This window comes from Meleagris gallopavo, chromosome 5 (assembly GCF_000146605.3).
Source record: "Meleagris gallopavo isolate NT-WF06-2002-E0010 breed Aviagen turkey brand Nicholas breeding stock chromosome 5, Turkey_5.1, whole genome shotgun sequence".
NCBI lineage: Eukaryota > Metazoa > Chordata > Aves > Galliformes > Phasianidae > Meleagris > Meleagris gallopavo.
This window is the reverse complement of record NC_015015.2, coordinates 22,182,072-22,203,390: the sequence shown is the minus strand read 5'-3', so window position 1 is coordinate 22,203,390 and position 21,319 is coordinate 22,182,072. Positions and strand designations below refer to the sequence as shown.

The 21,319-nt window shown below is 53.7% G+C and overlaps 1 protein-coding gene across 1 annotated transcript; it reads left to right on the top strand.

The window, feature by feature from the left end:
• On the top strand, positions 1 to 20,549 carry DGKZ (diacylglycerol kinase zeta). The gene is made up of 31 exons (XM_019615552.2): positions 1 to 179; positions 395 to 503; positions 1,167 to 1,262; positions 2,095 to 2,172; positions 2,497 to 2,553; positions 3,928 to 3,996; positions 4,453 to 4,524; positions 4,796 to 4,912; positions 4,999 to 5,070; positions 5,412 to 5,507; positions 5,764 to 5,846; positions 5,954 to 6,014; positions 6,416 to 6,529; positions 6,905 to 7,045; positions 7,399 to 7,477; positions 7,774 to 7,829; positions 8,780 to 8,842; positions 9,092 to 9,165; positions 9,275 to 9,386; positions 9,691 to 9,890; positions 10,181 to 10,281; positions 10,420 to 10,499; positions 11,763 to 11,832; positions 13,151 to 13,191; positions 13,674 to 13,864; positions 14,395 to 14,426; positions 15,217 to 15,257; positions 15,494 to 15,614; positions 16,129 to 16,165; positions 16,347 to 16,446; positions 18,657 to 20,549. Exons 2-31 carry the CDS (start codon positions 426 to 428, stop codon positions 18,771 to 18,773), a joined length of 2,649 nt encoding a protein of 882 aa, XP_019471097.1. The 5' UTR covers positions 1 to 179; positions 395 to 425; the 3' UTR covers positions 18,774 to 20,549.
• The last annotated feature ends 770 nt before the right edge of the window (positions 20,550 to 21,319 follow it).

Sequence of the window (21,319 nt, the reverse complement as noted above, 5' to 3'; positions counted from 1 at the left end):
CCGGGCCGCTACCGTCGCCTCAGCCAGCGCCGCCGCTCCAGCGATGTCCAGCGATGGCCTGGGCTGCTGGCCACCACTCACACGCGGTGGCTGGCCCAGTGGTGTGCAGGGGCTGCCTTCCCTGAGTGCTTGGAACCAGAACCAGCCTGCTGCCCTGACGGCTGGAGCCCCAGGCTGCTGTATGTATGGCGGTGTGCAGGAGGTGATACTGTGGGAAGGGAGGCTGGGGTGGGCAGGGAGGGATGGGGCAGGGCTATGCGTACCAGGAAAAGCTGCTTCAGGTTCCACCGCATCTTGGAGAAGCATCCTGGGGCTTTTGCCTGACAACCCAGCAGGCTTCGACATGCCATTCTTCCTCCCCTGAGCTAATAGCTGGCCCTCCTGTGTTTTCCAGGAAAGCTATTGCCAAGTCCAGCCTCCAGCACATGGTAGCCCAGCCAAATCCCGCACTAGCCCTGAGGAGTGACTCAGAGAGGCAGATACGCAGCACTGTGGACTGGAGCGTAAGTGGTGGTGTGCTTTGCTGGGCGTTGTGTGGGACAGGCTCCTGGCCAGGAAGCAGCAGGCTCTTCCCATGCTAAGGCTTCCCAAGTGACTACGGCTTTAACACTTTTATGGCCTCCCCTGTGCCACCAGCTGGTGCCACTGTCTGTGCTGCTGGCAGCACCCCTTGGCACTGTGAGGAGATGCATGGGTAGCTCCTCGGGAAGGTGGCACAACTGCTCCTCCAGCTCAGCTCCTGGCAGTGGAGGTTTGCTGGTGGCTGGGGCTGAGCACAGGACAAGCCCCTGCTCCTCCACAGGCAAGGCCAGGCAGGCTGTAAGCTGCGCCTTTAGGTCACAGAGTGGAAACTGTTTTTCATGTGATGAAAATATTCTCCTTTCAGGTGTTGGAAGCAGCACCTCTATGCAGGACATTTTGCAGCTGGGCTGGAGATCTTTGCTACGGGATCTGAACAAGGGGAGAGTTGGTTTCCGGGGGCAGTCTTATTTCCTCTGTGCAGATGTTGGCCCTGGTTTCTTGATGAATCTTGATGCCTTGCCAACACCCAGATCCATTTCTTCTTTCGCACCTCATCACATAACTTGACCCTGGCACAAAGCAGTTTAGGGACTGGGTGATCATTTGAAGATGCTCAGATGAGCACGTTGTCTTGTGCCTTTCAGGAGACTGCAGTCTATGGGGAGCACATCTGGTTTGAGACCAATGTCTCTGGGGATTTCTGCTACGTTGGGGAGCAGAACTGCATGGCCAAGCTGCTGGTAAGTTGCCTGGGGTCACCCGCATCCCCTGCGTGCTCCTCAGCTGCAGGCTGTGCTGCCACCCGGTGGAGAGACCACGAAGGTCCTGGTGCTGAGAGAAGTGAGGGTCTGGGGAGCTGGCAAGGGGAAGAAAACGTGTCTCTGTGTGCTGCAGCACTGCATGCCTAGTGTCTGCCAGTGCTGCCATTCAGTTTTCAACAGGAGCCCAGTGTAGAGCTGCACACAGCTGCAGGTCACTGCAGGGAGGGGTTGTTGGGATCACACATGCTTAGTGGAAGAATCTGAATCCAGCTTCTCTGAAAAAACCTTTCAACAGAGAGGAAGAATAAGCAATGGAGACCCAGGCCTGCTGTCTCCTGTCCTTGCATGCCTGTATTGGAGCCCCAGCAGGCCTTGCAGCAACATAACTGCACATCTCTCTCCCTGCTTGTGGATGCAATCCTGCTCGTGGTGCTGGATTTGCAGCACTGATGCCACCATGTGCTGCCCCCTAGCCTTATACTGCCACCAGATGAGCCAGAGCTCTGGGTCAGACTGTGAAAGTGCTTCCCAAACGATGTCCTGTGTTGTTCTATGGCAGTGTCAGAAAAGGCCAAGGACTGCTTTGGCAATGGGAGAGCACCTTCCTGTTGTGCTACAGACTCGAGCATCTGCTCTAGGCACGTGCTTAGATCCTGTTACTGGCAAGGTGTCTAGATTGTACAAAACTCCTCTAGGACTTGTTTTTTACATCCTGAGATATATGAAGGATGCATGAGAAATGGTTGAATTTCTGGCCTCCTGACTCTGCTGTTCACATGCATGTTTTTCCTCCCATTTTCTCATCCTCCAGCAAAAACCTCTCTCCAGGCGTAAGTGTGCAGCATGCAAGATCATAGTGCATACACCCTGCATAGAACAGCTGGAGAAAGTGAGTAAAACCTGTTAAGCCCTCTCTGTAGCTTCCAAAGCTCTGACAGTCTGATACTGGCATTCCTTTCTCTGTGGTAGCAAAGGAGGATTGGAAACTGCAATGTGTTGCTGGAAAGAGGGGTCCTATGAAGAGACAGTACCAAAAGGAGCACTATTTACTCTATTGGGACTCCAGGCCCCATTTTGTTTAGTGACAGAAGTGGTGGGTTTTTCAGTCAAGCACTGAACATTGCCAGAGGTTCTGCTATAGTAAAACAAACTCCAGTAGGTTTCTTCTTGGTGGTGATTTTACTGATTCCTATCATATGTGTTCAATCCACAGATAAATTTCCGCTGCAAACCTTCCTTCAGGGAGTCGGGATCACGGAACGTACGGGAGGTGAGACGTGAGCCTTGGATGCTGCCTAGGGCTGAGCACTTGCCTTTCCAGTTTGGTTGCAAGCGGATCAGCTGCTGCCAGCTCATTGCCCATCAAAGTGCTGGCATTGTACTGCCTTCTGGCTCCAGAGGGAGGTGCAGTAAAGAATGTTTCCTTGCCAAGCAGGAGCACAGTCTGGGTGTAAGAAGAAAGGAGATTGCAAGAGACAGAGCATCTGCTGCTTTGTATGTTATATAGCTCATGTATCTGCATGGGAGGAACACGCAAACAGTGTTTCCTGAGAAGGGCAAAGAACCCCTCCTTTGCTGATATCCAAGCCAGTAGAGGAGGCCGCGGCAGGCAGCAGTTCCCCAAGTTTCCTACAGTTTGGCAGGAGGCAGCGCAGGCTCAATTCTTGCTCAGCTTTGCCCAGGGTGCCACAGGTGCTCCTACAGCAATGGAAGGCACCCACAGTGGTGCTGTTGGACCTCTTTTGTCTGCACTGTAATGTAGTGGGTGTAAGCTGGGACCTGCCTGCTGAGCTGCACTGGTGAAGCACCTGTCAGCCTTCTTGACTCATCTTCCACCCTCTCTCTCCAATACTCCTCAGTTCACTTAAGGGCATCCCATTTCCATAGAAAAGCATTATTCCAGAATTTTTGCTGCCTGGGTCAGTCCCCCTACAATACTCAAAGACTCCACTGTGAGATATCCCTGCTTCCACAATCCTGCAAGCACCCGCCCTTACCCACAGTGAGGCTGTGGGCAGGGAGAAGGTGCCCATGAGCAACTCTGTTCCTCTCCTTGCAGCAGGTTAGCAGGATTTTATCTGGGAAGAAGAGCAGGGTGAATTGGGCATGGGGGTTTGGGGACTGCTTCTTTCCTTGAAAAACACTGTTAGAACTGAGCAGGTTGCTAGGAGCAGGCAGCTGACTTGGCTGCAGGCACTCCCATCGTCTTGCTGTGTGCAGAAGCTGTGTTTCACTGGGAAATTTCACTTTGCACTGGCACCTTTTTCATCCTTCACTTTTGTCATCTGATCAGAGATATTAAGAGAGAGGGATATGGTTTATGGCCAAAGTAACATTATAGGCTACTGCTTACCCACTCTGTTGTTTGCTTTCTGTGATTCTATCTTCAATTTCTGATGCTTCCTTTCTGATTTGGTTCTTTGTTTTGTCTTGTTTTTTCCTTTTGTTTGAGCACCACAATTTGGTCTTGTGCCCCTAAGTTCTTTGGCTTTGCCTTCTCAGAAGTTTGGTGCTGGCGCACAGGGGCAGCAGGCTTGCTGCAAGAGCAGAGGTCCTGGCTGGCTTGTGCCTGTTCCTCTTGTCTGTTCCTGTGTCCTTGTATGCATTGGGACTTTCACTTTTTTTTTCTTTTTTTTTCCTTTAGCCCATAGTTGTCCGACATCACTGGGTGCATCGGAGGCGACAGGAAGGGAAATGCCGGCAGTGTGGCAAGGTGTGTTTTTCACATCTTGGTGTGTTTTTCCTCAGCCTGAAGGGGAGCTAAGGTCAAACAAGGGGCAGTAGCAGGACTGGGAAGTAGAAGAATTCCTGCCTAACATACCGCTATTCCTGCTAGGCAGGAGCAGCCTGTGGCAAAACCAAGACTTGTGGCCTGTTTCACACAGTGAAGCACTACATAATTGCTACCTATATAAAGTTGTTCTCCCCCTGGGCCCTATCAGTCCTAGAAGGGACTGTGTTTCTGATGCACTATCCCTGGGCAATAGAGATGCTCCTACAAAGAGCACAGCAGTCTCCCTGGTGCTGTAGGGTGGTGGTTGGGGCTCTCTGATAGGGATCTAGAGGGCTTCAGCTGCCAGAACATTCTCTTTGTGTATCTGGGAAAGTCCTATTGGATGGTAGAAAGCTGTAAGGGAATTCCCTAAGCCTCTCAACCTTCTCTTTGCAGGGTTTCCAGCAGAAGTTTGCCTTCCACAGTAAGGAGATTGTAGCCATCAGCTGTTCTTGGTGCAAGCAAGCGGTGAGCAAAGCCCCATTGAACATCTGCTCTAATGACCTCTGCTTTTTGCTGGGACCTCCCAGGCTTATCCTCTGCGGCCTACCACTACAGCTACTCTTACTGAGATAGCTGGGAGCTGTTATGGGAAGCTTTCTTCTCAGTGCCTCCTAGGGGAAGCCCTTCCATTATGAAACTCCTGCATCACTTCCTACAGCTCTCCTTTCACTGGCACAGGGCAGCTGGGAGGAGAAATGGAGTGGGCTGAGTTTTCTCTGTCTCTCTGCTTCTTCAGTATCACAGCAAAGTGTCATGTTTCATGCTGCAACACATCGAAGAGCCCTGCTCACTAGGGGCTCACGCTGCTGTTGTTGTTCCACCCACCTGGATTTTGCGGGTCCGACGGCCCCAGGTAAAGCATATCAGCTCTCGTCTTTTTGCATGGCTCCTTCTTACCCAGCAGTTCCTCATATAGTGTTTGGGTTTCTTTCTTTTCAGAATCCAATGAAATCCAGTAAGAAAAAGAAGAGGACATCATTCAAGCGAAAATCCAGCAAGAAGGGTGCTGAGGTAAGAGATGAGAGGGGATGGGGGTGACCTTGTGTTGGAAAGGTAGAGGTGCAGTGAAGAGCAGAACTGGGAAATCAGGGCACTTTTCAGGGTCTGCACTGAGGTGCGAGGTGGAGTAGAAGGGGGCTGGGGCAAAGAGGAGCCTTGGGAGTGGCTGAAGATCTCAGTTTGTCACAGAGGTGAGAAAGGCTGAGAGGTGAGTTATGTCTGTTGGCAGGGCTATTAGATTTATGCAGTGGTTGGATATTCTCTTCTTCCACTCTTGACCTGCGTGATGTTAGCTGGAGGTGGGAGTTTGCATTTCACTAGGTCTGTTAATGGACCTGTGGTGTCTCTTGCAGGAAGGGAGGTGGAAACCTTTTGTCATCAAGCCCATGCCAGCTCCTCTCATGAAGCCCTTGCTGGTGTTTGTGAACCCCAGGAGTGGTGGGAATCAGGTATGGCCTTGCCCTTCATCTCCCTGAGAAGGCAGCTCTTTGTCATTTGGCTACTGAGAACTCAGAACATTTTTGGTAATGTCTCAGCTGCAAAAGGGACTAGAAACCTTTGCTGTTAGTTTGCTTCCAATGCTGTCCTCTTAACCCAGACTTTGCCTGAGTAACCCAGAACACCACTGTATTGACCTGTCACCAGGCTTTCTTCCCTCTGTTCACTGAGAACTGCCTGTTACCTGAAATCTTTCTTACCCCCTAGGGAGCCAAGATCATCCAGTCCTTCATGTGGTATCTCAACCCACGGCAAGTTTTTGACCTCAGCCAGGGCGGTCCCAAGGAGGCGTGAGTACTGTTTGCTGTATTTCAGTTTACCCCTGCAGTAACACATTTTCCTGGCTGCAGTCTCAGTGTCTGTGCCCTCCCCTCCTGACCCTCCTTGCTCCTCGCAGGCTGGAGTTGTACCGCAAGGTCCACAACCTACGGATCCTGGCATGTGGGGGAGATGGCACGGTGAGTCCCCCAGCCCCTTCACACCCACGCTACCCTTTGCAATACCCTTTTGGCAGCCCTTCTCAGTGTAGTCGAGAACAAGGCAAAATGTGTGCATTGTGTCTGTGATACAGCTGGTAGCACCAAGTACTGTGGGTCCCCTCATGCACAGCTCCCAGGTGGTCTAGTTGTTCGGAGTGTCTGCATTTGTGGCCCTTTCAGGGGAACAGTGTCCCCACTCGGGCTGCTGGTATCTCCTGCAGCACCCATTTGGAGTATTAAAGAATGTGAATAGCCTCAGAAGTGGCAAAGGGAACCTGTCTCTGCCTCTCTGGCTGTGGTTAGTATGTGGCTCCATGTCATCTTCACCTGCCTGTTGTTCCCTGAAATAACCAACTGTTCCTCTGCACCCTCTTTCACAGGTGGGCTGGATTCTCTCCATTCTAGACCAGCTGCGCCTCAATCCACCTCCTCCTGTGGCCATTCTGCCGCTGGGGACAGGCAATGATTTGGCCAGGACACTGAATTGGGGCGGGGTAAGTGACAGGCAGAAGAGCCAGCCGTGGCCAGATGTGGACAGAGTGCTTCGACTGGTGCATTTGCACCTACTTTTCCTAAATGCAGACCAATAAATAAGTGCCATTTGGACATTACCGTTCTTCTGACATACAAACTATTCTGAATTAGATTATAATATATTAGAACATTAACAAAAGCAATCATTTTTTCAAACTTTTGGGAGATTTCTAGAAGGAAGATGCATTGTTTTTAAAGTCCCATTTGGTTATTATGCATTCAAGTAGAATCTCTTTTCCACATACTTTCCTCTGAGATGTTTTTCCATAGTCCACTGTCTCTGAGACACCCCTGGGAGGCAGATAGAAGACTCACCAGGTTCTCTGATTCGCTAGGGTTACACAGATGAGCCTCTGTCCAAGATCTTGTCACATGTAGAAGATGGGAACATTGTGCAGCTTGATCGCTGGAACCTCCATGTGGAAGCAAACCCTGAAGCAAACCCTGAGGAAAAGGATGAGACAGCTGCTGACAAGGTGGGACATCTCTCTGCCTTAGTTCCCTGTTCTGCTGTCCTATCTGCTACACTTATGCAGGACAGCAGGTGGGCTGGGTGCCACACTGCCTTAAGCCCCTGTGACTCATGTGCCTGGACACTGCCTGTCCTGCCTTGAGACCTGTGCCAATGCCACAAGGCCACTGAGATCAGAGCAACAGAAAAGAACTGGCCCACCATGTCAGGCTGGTCACTTCTGTGGTGTCCCGGAGGGACAGCTGATCCCCACCCTTGTGAGCACAGTGCATGACTTGCCTTTGCCATGGCCACACACTGGCAGCCTCATTGTGCCAGCATGAGGATTTGCAACCTTGTTCCTCCCTTCCATTTCAGCTTCCCCTGGATGTCTTTAATAACTACTTTAGCCTTGGTTTTGATGCGCGGGTGACGCTGGAATTTCATGAATCCCGAGGTACGTGGCAGCAGGGTGCAGTGGAGCTGCGGCAGGTCTGCAATCAGGGGCATCTCTGTGACACATCATAAATGCTCCTTGGAAAAGTGGACAAGAGGACTGATACCAGAACAGAGGTGAAATCAGAGGGATAAGAGGAGTTGTTGAGGGAAAGAGGGATGTGTACAATGACACATCCAGTGAGCTGGGAACTGTCCTGGCCAAGGCTGGCTGGAAAGCCATGTTTGGAGAAAGAAGGCAAGGAAAATATTTACATGTTCAGGCCAATGACTTGGATTCTTTTCTCTTTTCCTCAGAGGCCAATCCAGAGAAGTTCAACAGTCGGTTTCGGAATAAAATGTTCTATGCTGGGGTGAGTGCATGAGGGTATCTAGACATTCCCTCGTAGATTCAGCTGGAACATAGGCATGGCCCCAGCTCCTGTCCATTACCTAAATTCACTCCTCTGAGTTACTGTGGCTTTTGTATACGCCTGAGCTGAGCCTTGCGCCTGAAACTGGAGAGGTGCTGGAGAAGGTTTGCAGCACTGGGAGTTGCAGCTCTGCCTGGCTGCAGACATTGCTGGTGATACAGCTTTCTCTCTGGCCTGCGGTACAGTTGCTCCCTTGATCTCCTGCCACTATTGTTCTCAGGCTCGAAGGCAGTCAGCCAGGCAGGACCTCCTCAGAGCTGTGGGAAGGCAGGCTGGCCCTCCTGCAGAGGAAGGGGAAGCCTCTCCATAGAGTCCTCAGGCTACTTTGGTCTTTTATTTTTTTAAACTTTGGGCCATTTGCATCTCCCTGGCTAATTATGCCTTCTAGAGCTTTGCATCTTATTGTCTTATTTATGTGTCTGTCCCCTCACCCACAGTATACCTTCCTACCCAAGTGGTGGGGTAACTGGTATTTTAGCTGTACTGAAGGCCAGATGCTGCTCTGTACCATCTCACGTCTCCCACCTATCTCCCCTATCCTGTTATTTCTGAACAGTCATATCAGTGTTATGCTCGAAACGGATACTGTCTCCTGTAACTCAAGTGGCTCAATAAAGATAACCCACCTTCCCTAAAGCCAGGATTGGGCTGGCAAGGAATGCTTGGGTGTGTTACTGAAGCTGTGAGGTGCCCCAAGGTTTTTGGTAGGCAAAATGGCAATAGGAATGGATCAGGTTGTTTTGGGAGGGTGAAAAGAAGAGGGCTTCTGCCAGTCAGTGGAGAGAGGGTTTACTCCTCTCAGCAGCTGGGGTTTGAAGGTTGGTAACAGGCTTCCTGGCTGCCCATTTCAGTGAATGTCTGGGCACTAACTCTGTCTCTTGCCTTGGCAGACGGCTTTCTCCGACTTCCTCACAGGGAGCTCCAAAGATTTAGCGAAGCACGTCAAGTTGGTTGTGAGTGTGTGGCAGTGCTCTGGGCCAGGGAGGGGGGCAAACTGTATGGGGAGTGAGGAGCAGCCGCTCTAAGCACACTGAGTGTCTTAGGGCTAGGGGAGATGGTGTGTTCCTTAGGGCATCATCTTTCCTTGGCTTGGAGGATGGTCATCCTGAGGAGCAGAGGGGGAGGCTGTTTCACCCTGGATAGCTAGGGCAGGCCAGACTACTTCCTTATAGCAACCTAAGTGCCCCTGTGTTTGTCTCCAGTGTGATGGGGTGGACCTGACCCCCAAGATCCAGGACCTGAAACCCCAGTGTTTGGTCTTCCTGAACATCCCCAGGTGAGCAGTCCCAGGACCTTCTCTAGTGCACTGGGCTACTGACTGCCATCCAACAGATCTGTGCTCAGGTTTGAGGGTGTTGTCCATGTTGTTCACTGTCCCTTCACAGATACTGTGCAGGCACGATGCCCTGGGGCAACCCTGGAGAGCACCACGACTTCGAGCCGCAGCGCCATGATGATGGTTGCATTGAAGTCATTGGCTTCACCATGACATCCCTGGTGAGTTTGTTGGTGCTGGTGGTAGCTTGCAACCAGCGGAGTGACCAGTCCTATTGCCCAGGAGTCAGTCAGCCCCACTGCTTCACAGTTCCTCTTCTGTGCAGTTGTGGTGCTGGCTTGTGTGACATTGTGTTTTCCCTCAGATTTAGGCAGGATGCTGTCATGCACTGGTCTCTGTGGATTCCTTCCCACTGAAATCATGCCCAAAACCTTCAGAACTCAGTTCACCATCTGGCTGACAGTGAATGTTTTCCCCATCCATCTTTTAGTCTGTGCTCTGCTCTCACTCTGGACTCTTTCACAGGCTGCATTGCAGGTGGGTGGCCACGGAGAGAGGCTGTGTCAGTGCCGGCAGGTAGTTCTCACCACGTCGAAGGCCATCCCCATGCAGGTAGATGGGGAGCCCTGCAAGCTGGCAGCTTCCTGCATCCACATCTCCCTGCGCAACCAAGCCAACATGGTGCAGAAGACCAAGCGGCGCAACTCCATGCCTCTGCTTAACGAGTAGGTTCCTCAGATCAGTCTGTCATCTCCTCTCCAAAGCAGAAGGGGTGGATGGAGAAGGAGAGGGACTGATCTATCACTCCCAGAAGCATTTTGTTCCTCTCAAAGCAGAGCTTGGAAAGGGCCCAGGCTGCAGGAGTGTGGCTAGAGTCTTATATCAGAGAAGCTGCTGGTGGCAATCTCCTCACTCCACCCTGGGCTTTTGCCTATATTGGAGGAGTAAGGTGCATAAGGAGAAAGTGAGTTATCGCCTTCTGATCCCTTCTCTTTTCCCTTCCCATGGCATGCAGCCAGCAGCCGGTGCCTGAGCGGCTGCGAATCCGAGTGAGCCGAATCAGCATGCGTGACTACGAGGCACTGCACTATGACAAAGAAAAGCTGAAGGAAGCCTGTGAGTGACCAACTGAGTAACAGAGGGGTGGGAACTGCACTCCCTGAGTCCAGCAGTGCCTGCAGCTGAGCTGCGTGAGGTACTGGGGATCAGGCACAGTCTGCTTCCTGAGTTGTATGTGTGTCCCATTTTGTGCAGCTGTGCCGCTGGGGATCATCGTGGTTCCAGGGGACAGTGACCTGGAGTTGTGCCGGACCCAAATTGAGAGGCTGCAGGAGGTGAGGCTCTGTGTAGAAGAGGTTGGAGGGAATCAGAAGGATTTCTAGGCCACCTTGATCTGCCTGCACCAACACACACATTCCTGCTTCTGGTAGGAGCTCATGATTTGCTTTCACCACATGGTGGAGGCAGATTCCTGAGCTGGGTGGCATGATTCTCCCTGCTGTCCAGCAGCTTATTTCTTTGCATTGCTCTTCTGACCTTGTTCTCCAGGCCCCGAGTGTCATTGGCCCAGAGAGATTCTGTGGTGGAGGAAAAAGCCAGCACAAGGCCTGCTTCCTCCTAGCTGTCTGGGGAGGGTTTTCCTCTGTCCATTTGTTTGCTATACTGTGTGTTCCTTCAACCTCCTTTTAACCTTCTACAGGCTTTGCATCTCTGGGAACAACTCCACTTCTCCCTTGGTGTCCAGATTAGGGTTGTTTCCCCCTTCCAATTTTCAAGTAGTAACTTCAGTGCTCTTGCCAGTGTGCTAATGTGTGTCCCCAACCTGTACACATGCTGCATAACCTTCGCTCCTGATGAGCAATGTCTTCTGAGTCCACAGTGTGGCTCCTAGTGTTGTACTGCACAATCCATTTTTCTCCCAGTTTACAGAACCTTGCTCAGTCCATACTGAGCTGGCACTTGCAGCTTAGGGCATCTTAGGCATGAGGCTAGGAGACTCCTAAGCTCAGAGGATACCACTTTCACACATCATCAGCCTGGTAGCCGCCTCCAAAGTGGTGCTGATGTTCCTTGGTCAGCTAATGTTTTTCCTCTTTTCTCTTCTTGAGCTAAATTATGTTTTCTGGTTCTGGATCGGGGCAGAGACTTTGGTCTGGCAGTGTATAAAGCTGCTTGCCATATCTGCAAACTGTAAGGTGACAGTGCAAACCTCTGTGGGACCAAAGAAGGGATAGGGGGCTGCTCAGGTGAACACCTTAACAGCATACCTTGCCTTTCTGCAGGATTTCTCCCCACAGCCCTCTGCTTTGCAGCGCCTGCTCTTTCAGGTGCGTATGGCATCTCACCATCCCTCAAGTCCATCTGTCATGTGCATTGTGCTTGTCTTGTGGGCTCATCTTCTGGCACTTCTCCAGTGAGCTGGTATGTCAGCTCTGCTCTGTCCTGTGCTGCTCTCCACCACAGTGTTGAAAGTTCCCATTCCTGTCCGAGCATCTGCAACCCTCCAATCTGCAGGGACTTCCCAAAACAGGAGGGACACGCTGGGGAGAGAATAGAGGGACCAAGAGACATCGCTGTATTGTGTTTTTTCTATGCAGGAAGGAGATGGAGCCAAACCAAAGACACTGTCATCCCAGAAACTGTCACCAAAATGGTGCTTCCTGGACTGTGAGTATCATCATCTGCTGGGAGTGCTTTGTGCATGAATCTGGAGTTTGACAATACAGACCTTTAGTGGCAAGCCATTGAGAACCATGTAGGACTTGAGACTCAAAGATGTTGGGATCCTTGCAGCCAAGTTCAGCAGTTCTTTGCCCCAGCTGTGCCTCTGGCAGCTAACCATGAATAGAGCGAGGAGCCTGCCAGGCAAGGGCTATCTGCTGATCTCCAGCCCCGGAGCTGAACACAGCTCTGCAGGGTATGCCCAATCTTTCCAGGACTGGTGGGGTTGCTCTTCTGTGGCATGCAGGCAGGGGGCCCCCATGGTCTAGCAAGCTGGGAGCGAGAAATCACCTTGTATATCTTGGAAGTATGGGAACAGTTTTCTCACTGGTTTCCAGCTACTTCTCCCCATTCTGGAAACAGCTTTCTTCTGTCCCTCTGCCTTCACTGACCTGGAGGTCAAAGCTCTTTGTGTGTATCTGGAAGCTGGCTGAGATAAGTGACTACCACTGACACTATCTCCCTGACTTGCAAGAGGAGTTTCTAACTGACAGCAGCAGGACTTAGGGCAGAGCAAAGCTGTCCACCTCCTGTATACTCAGGGCAGCACACAGCTGCTTAGCCTTGCATGCAGGAAGGCTTAGCAAGGACCAGGGAGAAAGACAAGAGCAAGAGCCAGTCCTAGACCGGGAAAAACAGACCTGTCTCCAGAGCTGGCAAGTCACTGCTGATCAGGTAAAGGCTGTCTTGGATATAAAGCAGATGCTTCAGAGGTCCTGGCAGGTCACCTGGGAAAATTGTCCTTTCTTCTGATCTCATCGGGGATGCTGCTATATTTCCCCTGAGATCTCAGGTCTCCAGGATGTGTGTTGGTCCCTCTCACCCTGCAAGGGACATCAGGTACAACCAGAAGCTGCAACATGGGCCTGGGAAGCCTCATACTAGGGTGAAAGAATGTTGCTTCTCCCTTGGGGCCTTCAGACCCTTTACGAGGGGCTGCTGGGATGGCTGCTCCCAGGTGTCCCTCCTCCAGCCAGTCTCCCAGCAGCAGGTTCTGAGCTCAGGAAAATGTGTCAGGAAAGGAGCCAGAGCCTCATTCAAGACAGCACAGGCTTGTTAAAGCAGCTGAATTACTGGCCTTCAGCAGCAGTTCCATGGCTGTAAATCTCCAGCCAGGACAGAATAGATGGAGCTCTTTCACTCCTCTAATCCGATCTGGGCAATCCCCGCTCAGTTTGCAGAGAATTCCCTGGGCCCCCAAAGGTCCCACTGCAGCAACCTTGCCTGGGCAGCCACTCTGTCTGATTCTGTCCCTGTCTTGCAGCAACCACAGCAGATCGATTCTACAGGATAGATCGTGCTCAGGTGAGTGTGGGAAAAACAGCCTGAAACATAAGCTCTGAGGTGGGGGGGATTCAGGAGCCATTAAAAGGACTCCCAACTGCGTGAGGCTGGGATGCCTCCAGGCGTCATCGGGGGTGCGCTTTGGGCTGAGGCAGAAATCCTGTGAAGGTCTGAGGTCCTTTTGAAATGAGATGGGATTTGTGCCAGCCTGGGGTGAGGACTGAGGGAAGCGAGGCAGGAAAAGCGTGCCTGACCATAGCCTCAGGCACTGGTGATGACAAGCTTCACAGGAGTAGAAAGGTGGGATATAGCTCCCTTCCTTTCTCCATGTCTGACTCCTTGAGGCTCCACACCGTGCTCCTTTCTCTCAGCTTCAGTCAGCTACAGTCCTGTGGGCAAAGGGTTTTCAGAGTGGGATGCAAGGTGTGGAGTTTGAGGGGTTGGGAGATGAAGCTATACAGATGTAGGTCTTGCTTCCAAAGAGGCTGACTTTTGCATTCCAGGAGCACCTCAACTATGTGACAGAGATCTCTCAGGATGAGCTCTATGTGCTGGATCCAGAGCTGGTGATCACCCAGACCGTAGGCACATCTCCTGCCATGCCTGATCTTGTCGACTCATCTGCCACACCTCCTGGGCACCATTTTGCTTTCCCTTCCTCTTCCTCCTCTCCACCCTGCTCTCCTGCCCCCAGGTGAGTCTGCACTGGGAGGAAATGGGTTGCTGGGTCTCAGGAAGGATGAGCAGCAATGGGAAATTCATGGTTGGCTTCACAACTTTGATTCCTAGGCTGGATTGCAGAGGGGATCCCAGGAATTGAATAAGAATCCACTGCCAAATTAGACCAAGTGGGTTGGATGCTGTCCTGCCATCCCTGCTTCATTGCTGGCTGTGCTGAAGGCAGTGGAGCATCACAGTGTGACTAGGCCATAGGGCCAAGCTCCAGCACCTGGTCTGTGGACATGGGTCAGGCCAGGCTCAGGTGTGGTGCTGAGAGCAGTAGTGGAAACGGGAGTGGGGCTGGGGAAGAACCCAGCTCAGGGAAGAAGAAGCAGATGGCATGGTCAGAGGGTAGCTGATACTTTGGCCTGCTTCTCCTGCTGGCTGGAGAAGTGCTACAGGTTGGCATTTTCGAGCTGTCCCTCCACTCAGCACGTGCACCTTTCAGGCAATGTGCTGCCCAGGCTGGTAGGGTTAGTTATACCTTCTCTTCTTCTCTTCCAGCACTGACGCTGAGCTCTGCCTCCTGCACAAAGGTGAGTTCGTCTGTCCTCACTGCAGGTGCCAAGCACGGCCCTCAATCTGTCTTGCCTCCTCTCCTGAACCATTTTGGGTTCCTGCCATTGCCTGTCCTTTCTCTGAATTGCAGCCAGGAGCCCCGCAGCTAATGTGCTAGGTGGGGGCGGGTGACCCCAGAGGCAGGCAGCAGAGACCTGATGATGATTTGTGGAGTGGTTTGGCCAGGTGCTCCCCTACTCTGCCGAGCTGCATGGGGAGGGCAGGAAATGGCATGGCAGAGGGGTTAATCCCCCACCTGCAGAGCTGTGTGCTGTAGGCTGGGTTGGGGGCTGTTTCTGCCAGGGCGCAGCAGGAGCTTGGGAGGTGGGAGCACAAGGTCAGGGGCCTCGCTGAACTGAGTAAATGGAAAGAGTTTCCTGGAGCTTGAGCAGAGCTCAGAGCCTGGACGTGTGACTGACTCACGTTGAGAGGCATCCTAGCTGCTGGCTGACACTCAGATCTGCTCGTTGCTTCCATCACAATTCATCCTGCCCATGGGCAGAGCCCCTTGCTTCCCTGCACACATCTCCCTGGGCCAAGCTCCGGCTGCACCCCCAGGTACATACCTCTCTTCTTCCCTCAGATACCCAAGAGCGCAGGGGTCATGTATAATCGACTTGGCTGCTGTTCACCCTGAAAACAAGGGGCTGGCACCTGGAGGAACTCAGCTGATAGTTTTGGGTCTCTGATGCCCAACTCTTGGTTCTCCAGGTAGATAAATAGCATCACAGATGGAGTTTTCTGATCCCAACCCATTTCTCTTTGCAGATGACCTGATAGAAGCTGCCAAGAGCGGTAACTTTAGCAAGGTAGGCACTTTAGCTTTGTGCTTTGACATGCCACTGCCCTTCAATGGCTCCTGGTGAGGCCTTTCCTCCATGCAGTGCCCAACCAGGAGCAGAGGGTGAAAACCAGGCAGGCTCCTTGGTCCTCAAGGCTCCTCTTCAGAAACAAGCTACTGGGCACCCCAGGGATGTGGTGCCAGGGCTTGCGGAGTTACATACGAGAACTGAAACTCATCTGGACCTCTCTGCCAATCCCATAGTTCCAAGAGCTGCACCGGGCTGGAAGAGACCTGATGGTGCGAGACTCCTCTGGCCGAACAGTCCTCCACCACGCCGTCATATCAGGGAGCAAGGACATCGTCAAATACATAATTGAGAATGGTGAGCTGGGCTGGTTCACGGTGGCCAGAATGCCACCCTTAGCAAGCAGGCTAGCAGCCAACAACACCCGACCCTCTGCTTAGAGGGTCCCATCCCCTCAGATTTGCTGTATCTTCCCACCGTGACATGGGCTATCCTTAGTATCTTTCTGCCAGAGCTGGGTGCCCTGGGCTGTAATCCCATCCTTGCTGTGACCATCATGTCTCTGGGAAACATCTCTCAGTGTCATGCTTCTGCTTTCATGGGAGCTGACCTGTTGTTTTTGGCAGCTCCCACTGAAATGCAAGCTGATTTATTTTTATTTGGCTATTTCTCTGTAATGAATCCACAAGTAACTCTTCTTCCCTTATCTCAGCTGAGGTCAGATGCTGTTGCTGGTCTGAGGGTTTTGGAGCCAAGCCCTTTGTGGGCAGTACAAATAGCAGCCCCTACAGCAGGGTGCAGTGTACAACTGGGGTGTTGGTAGGCCCACCTTTGCCAGGTCTCACTTGCCCCGCACTCTTTCTCTCCACAGCCCCTTCAGAAATCCTCGATGCCACAGAGGAGGAGAAGTAAGTTGTTTCCTGACATTTGTTACCTGTTGGCCATGGTTTCCATTCCCCAAGCAGCACCCCCTGGGCTGACCATGGGACAGGCACCTTTTGCAGCCAGAGGGATGTCTCTCATGTGCAGCAGTTATCCCCTCTTGGCGCGTTTAGGGGGCACACCTCATATCTTCTTTCTTCCCCATAGCGGCGAAACCAGCTTGCACCAGGCTGCAGCTCTGCGCCACCGCACTATCTGCCACTACATTGTGGAGGCTGGAGCGTCACTCATGAAGACTGACCTGCAGGTGATGGTGGGAGGACTGGGAGGGGTCCTGTTGTGGGGCTGGCAGGAGCTGGGCTGCACAGGCCTGTCTGAAGAGCAGCTCAAGGGCTGGAGTTTTTGCCAATATGCAGCCTGTACATGGGGAAGGCACCAGGGCTGGGAAGAGAGGAGCCGTTTAGGGTCCCCATTGAGCTGCTCAGCCTGCTCCCAGCAGCAGAGGGGTTAAATTTGCCCCATCCTTTCACTTCTCTCCGTGTTGTTTTATTAAATTAGGAGCGAGGCACTGGAATGTCTCATCCCTGTCTCCCCCTTCCCACCCGGTGGGGTCACAGCGAGGACAGTCTTGCTGTCGAACTCCCTCCCAGCCGCAGGGCTCCCCCTGCAGAGCCAGGACAGAGCACTGGGGCTCCTCGGGTGAAGCAGTGTCAGCAGGCAGGCAAGGAGCTCTCGTTCACATACCACATTAATTGAGATGTGTCTTGGTGCCAGGAGCTGCTGCCAGCCCCTGCAGAGCAGTTGCAGGAGGGAGACTGAGGCAGTGTTTTGGTCTGCGAGGTTCCTGACATTGCAGCAGGGAGATGTGGTTGTGTTTGTCTGGCAGAGGAGGTGTAGGAATAGGAGAAGGTGCAGTCTATGGATCTGGGACAAGGACCCCAACCAGGGGCTGGTTGAGTTTAGGGGCTGCCTCAGACAATGAGCAGCCCCTTGCCAGCTGCCAGGGAGATGCTGCATACACAATCTCTGGCTCCTGATCACTCCTTCTTGTTCACATGGTGCCCAGAGGGGTGGCCTGGCAGGACACCTGGCAGGCAGCCATGGGACAAGGTGATTACCCGTGAGAGGAGAGAGCCAGGAGAAGGCAGCTGGGGTGGCACAGCCCTTCTCTGCCCTTTGGGAAGAGCTGTGGGATGCTCTGCCTGATGAACAGCCTCAACCTGCCAGCACAGAAAGAAGCCCAGCTCAGGAATGACAGCTTGCCCCAGGGAACGGGGCTTGCATGTGCCTGTGTGAGTGCGTGCCTGGCTTTGTAGCTCTTTGGGGACCCACCTGCTCATGGTGCTGACCTTGTTTAGCCCCAGGTTACTGCCTGCCTGCACAGACAAGAACCAGCTTCCACAGAAACTCTGCTGAAGGACCTTTGGCAGACCTAAATGTAGCACAGCTGGGGACAGCGTGGTCATGCACTCATGACCCTGAGGGAAGCTGGCCCTTATCAGGTAGCACACATCAGCCTGTCTGTACAGAGGGGCCCTGGCAGCTCCAGTTTCAGGCTGCGGATCCAGGCAGGCGGTGGTGCTGCACCAAGGCTTCTGCAGGATGAGGAAGAAACTCTATTCCTCCCTTTTTTTTTCCTCTTTGTTCAATGCCTGCTTAGATTCAGTGGCTGCGGAGCGGAGGCCCCTGAGGAGAGCGAAGCAGTGAGGCATATAACAGCCTCTAGCCCCCTGCATGCTCAGCACTTCTTGGCATGCCCTGGTGTGTGTATGCATGATAGGTTTCTTGGTGGCTGCATGCCTGGCAGCAAGCACAGAAGTGTCCCAAGAGTTTCTGTGCGAGTGTGTAAGAGAGAAGCATGCCCATGGCCTCTTTGCAGTCCCACTCTAGTGCATCTTTGCGGTGGGATATGCACAAGCTTTTGTTCACGGCCATACACACACACACTGGAGGCTCCTAGAGCCTGACCATTGTTCACAGTGAAGAAATCCGTCTGTGGGTTGTCGTGGGGGCCCCTGCACCCCACTCAGTCACCGTGGTCCTGCTGTGTGCCGTGAGATGAGCTGGGCAGCATCGCTTCCCTTCGGGGGCCGCTTTTCAATGGCAGCGGCAGAGTGCCAGGTTTCCGTGGCCTCTCTCAGCAGAGGGTTTGTTCGGCACTGTGGAGCCCAGGCATTAATGAGAAGGAGCGAGGGGCAGGCAGAGGGAGGGGGAGAGGAGACGTAGCGGCAAGCCGTTAACAGATTTGCTTTTTATGGAGTGCGGGAGTTCATTAGTGGACACAGTCCAGATGGCTGCAATAAGCTGGTGAAATGCGATCCTCCTGCGGGAGCAGGAGCACTGGTGAGGCTGCAAGAGGGAAGGGGGGGTTGGTATTCTCGGGCATTCCCCAGACATACCCCTCATTCCTCACCCTCTCCCTCCTGCCTCGACAGCGCCGGGGAAAAGCGTGTCATGGAGAGCAGCCTTTGTCTCCTCTGGTGCTCAGCACACTGATGTGTTACCTTCCCTCTGCAGGGAGACACCCCGAAGCACAGGGCTGAGAAAGCCAATGACCCCGACCTGGCTGCCTACCTCGAGAACCGACAGCACTACCAGATGATCCAGCGGGAGGACCAAGAGACAGCTGTGTAGCGCTCAGCGTGCCTTAGCCCAAGCAGTTTGGGCAGGACGAGAAGAGGGCAGCACCTGGCAGAGCTGTGAGTCTGGCCCAGCCCTCGCTATGTGTCAGCCCAGTCCCTGGAGGAGATGGAGACAGCAGGGCTATGCCCCAGGTTGGGCTGGAACTCAGTTTATGAGGACAGTGGGTATTTGGGACTTGAAGCCCTGCTCTTTGTATGTCCCCCTTTGCCTCTCATCCACCATGTTCCCCGTTCCAGATGGGCTCCATCCCAGTGCCCCACTGGGACAGGCAGGGATGTAGCAATTGTCACCCTCACACAGGGGGCAGTGGTAGTGCCCCCAGCAGGTTCTTACCTATGACCCATGCAGGACACCATTGCTCACCCCTCTGCCTGCTAGTGGTACCGCTCCATTAGGCACTTCACCTTGTCCAGAAGAAGCACCATGATGTACTGCCTCCGAGTCCTGTTCTCTCTTGTTGGCCTGGGACTGTCCTTGGTCTCTGTGGCAGGAGACAAGTCCCTTGTGTTAGGGAATGTGTTCCCACCCCTTCCTCAGAGCATCTGGGTCTGGCACAGCTGGATGCGGAGCAGCTGCTTTCAGTGCTGGGCCTGTGCTGCTCTCAGGGATCTTCCCATGCTCCCAAACTATGTGACCGCTGCGTATGGCTTCTGCCATCCCCACAAATCAGACTCAGGGTCCTGCAGGGAATCCTGGGAGGTCCCCCAGCCCAGGCACAAGCGCTCTGGGCAGGCTGCCAGCACACCTCCACAGGTTTTAGCAGAAAGAGGGATTTGGATGCATAGGAAGCATCAGGATCCCTAGCCCTGAGTCATGCATGTGACAGGATGGCGTCTGGGGCACCATCTGCCATGGGACACGAGGCACCGTCTGCCCTGGAAAAGCCATGAGTGCTGAGGTAGCACAGCAGCCCTTGTGCATGCATTTTTGCAGAGCAGCAGTCCCTGGCTGCAGGGTGCCGGCAGAGGGGGAAGGCAGACGACTGTTGGCATTGGTGCATTCAAGCGGGAGGTGTGTGCAAAGCAGGTCTGGGTTGCAGCATACAGGTGGGGTCCCAGGAGAGGAGGCCGGGGCATCCCCAATGTGCACTTGCACCTGACTGTGGCTGTACTGGGTGACACTGCTCACATCCCCCTACAACACAAATACTGAAGAAAAAAACGTATCACGACACCACAAAGAACCACAATGCTGATCAGGCTTTAGGTTGGGGCAGAGTTACCTTTGAGGCTATGGGGCAGCCAGACCAGAGCAGCACGAGGCTGGTGCTGGGGTTCAGCGATTAATATCATCGCTGTTCCGACGGCGATGCTCCAGCAGCACCAGGAGTTCCATCAGCGCTGTTCCCTCGTGGCTGTCATCTTCCCTAAGGTGCAGACTGCTGCCCCAGCTAGGGGCCCAGCTCCCCCTTATCCCCAGTTTGTACATCCCCGTTTTTGTACAGGTAGTTCAGAGACACACTGTCCCCCTCCCCGCCAGGCCCCACACGTGAGCTGAGTTGCTGTGCAATTCCGAGCCTGGCTGCCGTGTCGGCAGAGGCGGAGGGGTGTTGGTAGCCCTGCCCACATGGGACAGGGGTTCTGTGCAATACCCGGTTCGGTGTTCCCAGACGCTGTGGTAGGACCGTATTTTTGTAACTCTGTGAGTGCCCGCTCTAGCAGGCCCGGGGCCTGGCGTGAGCCCGCGCTCCCATCGCTTTTTGACTTTTGACTGGATGTTGTTGTTTCTTGCCATTGAAATAAAAGAAATGGATGTTTTAATTCCTTCCACTGGGGTGGGCGTGGAGTGGGTGACATGTGGCTGAAGTGAGCCAGGTTGGGCCTCAACCTCTGGGGCAGCACGGGGCACCGGCACTGCAGGTATGCAGTGTGGGATCAGCTGCAGCAGAAAGGCTGCTGCCCGCTTACAAGAGGGAAGAATGAGGAAGGCTGCTGCCGCCTCTTGGGATACCTGCACTAGCAGCACCGCTCCTGCAGAGCCTCCTTCACAGAGGGCAGGTAGCCAACCCACACGCTGTGCGATTGCAGTGTTTGTCCCACTTGCTCTCCCTCTTTTCCCTCCTTCCTTCAGTGTGGGACCCCTTCCTGCAAACACAGCCCCGTGCTCCTGGTTGGGCTCGCAGGAACCACTTCCCGCTCCGCACAGCCCCGTTCCACCCGGGGCTCTGCGCTAGGGCGCTCCTCACCCCCAGCCCCGGCTGACTGCAGTTTGTGATTCCTTGCGCCGAAGCAGCTCCCACAAGCCCGCAGCCCACTCCCAGCGGCCTTCCTTCTCGGGAAGGGGGACAAAAGGGCTCTGCTGCCCACCTCAGCCTCTTCTTCCGGCCGCCGAGGCCGGGGGCTTGGAGGAGAGCTTCGCGTTAGCCCTGCTTGCCAGTGGGGAGAGGTGTTGGTGAACCCGTCCATGAGGGCAGAGGGCGAAGGAGGCACCGACGGGGCCGCGCCTGCGATCCGCAGAGCCCCGGGGCTCAGCGCCGAAGGATTCTCGGAGCCCCGGACCGCTCTGCAGTGCTCGCACGCGGGTGCAGAGGGACACAA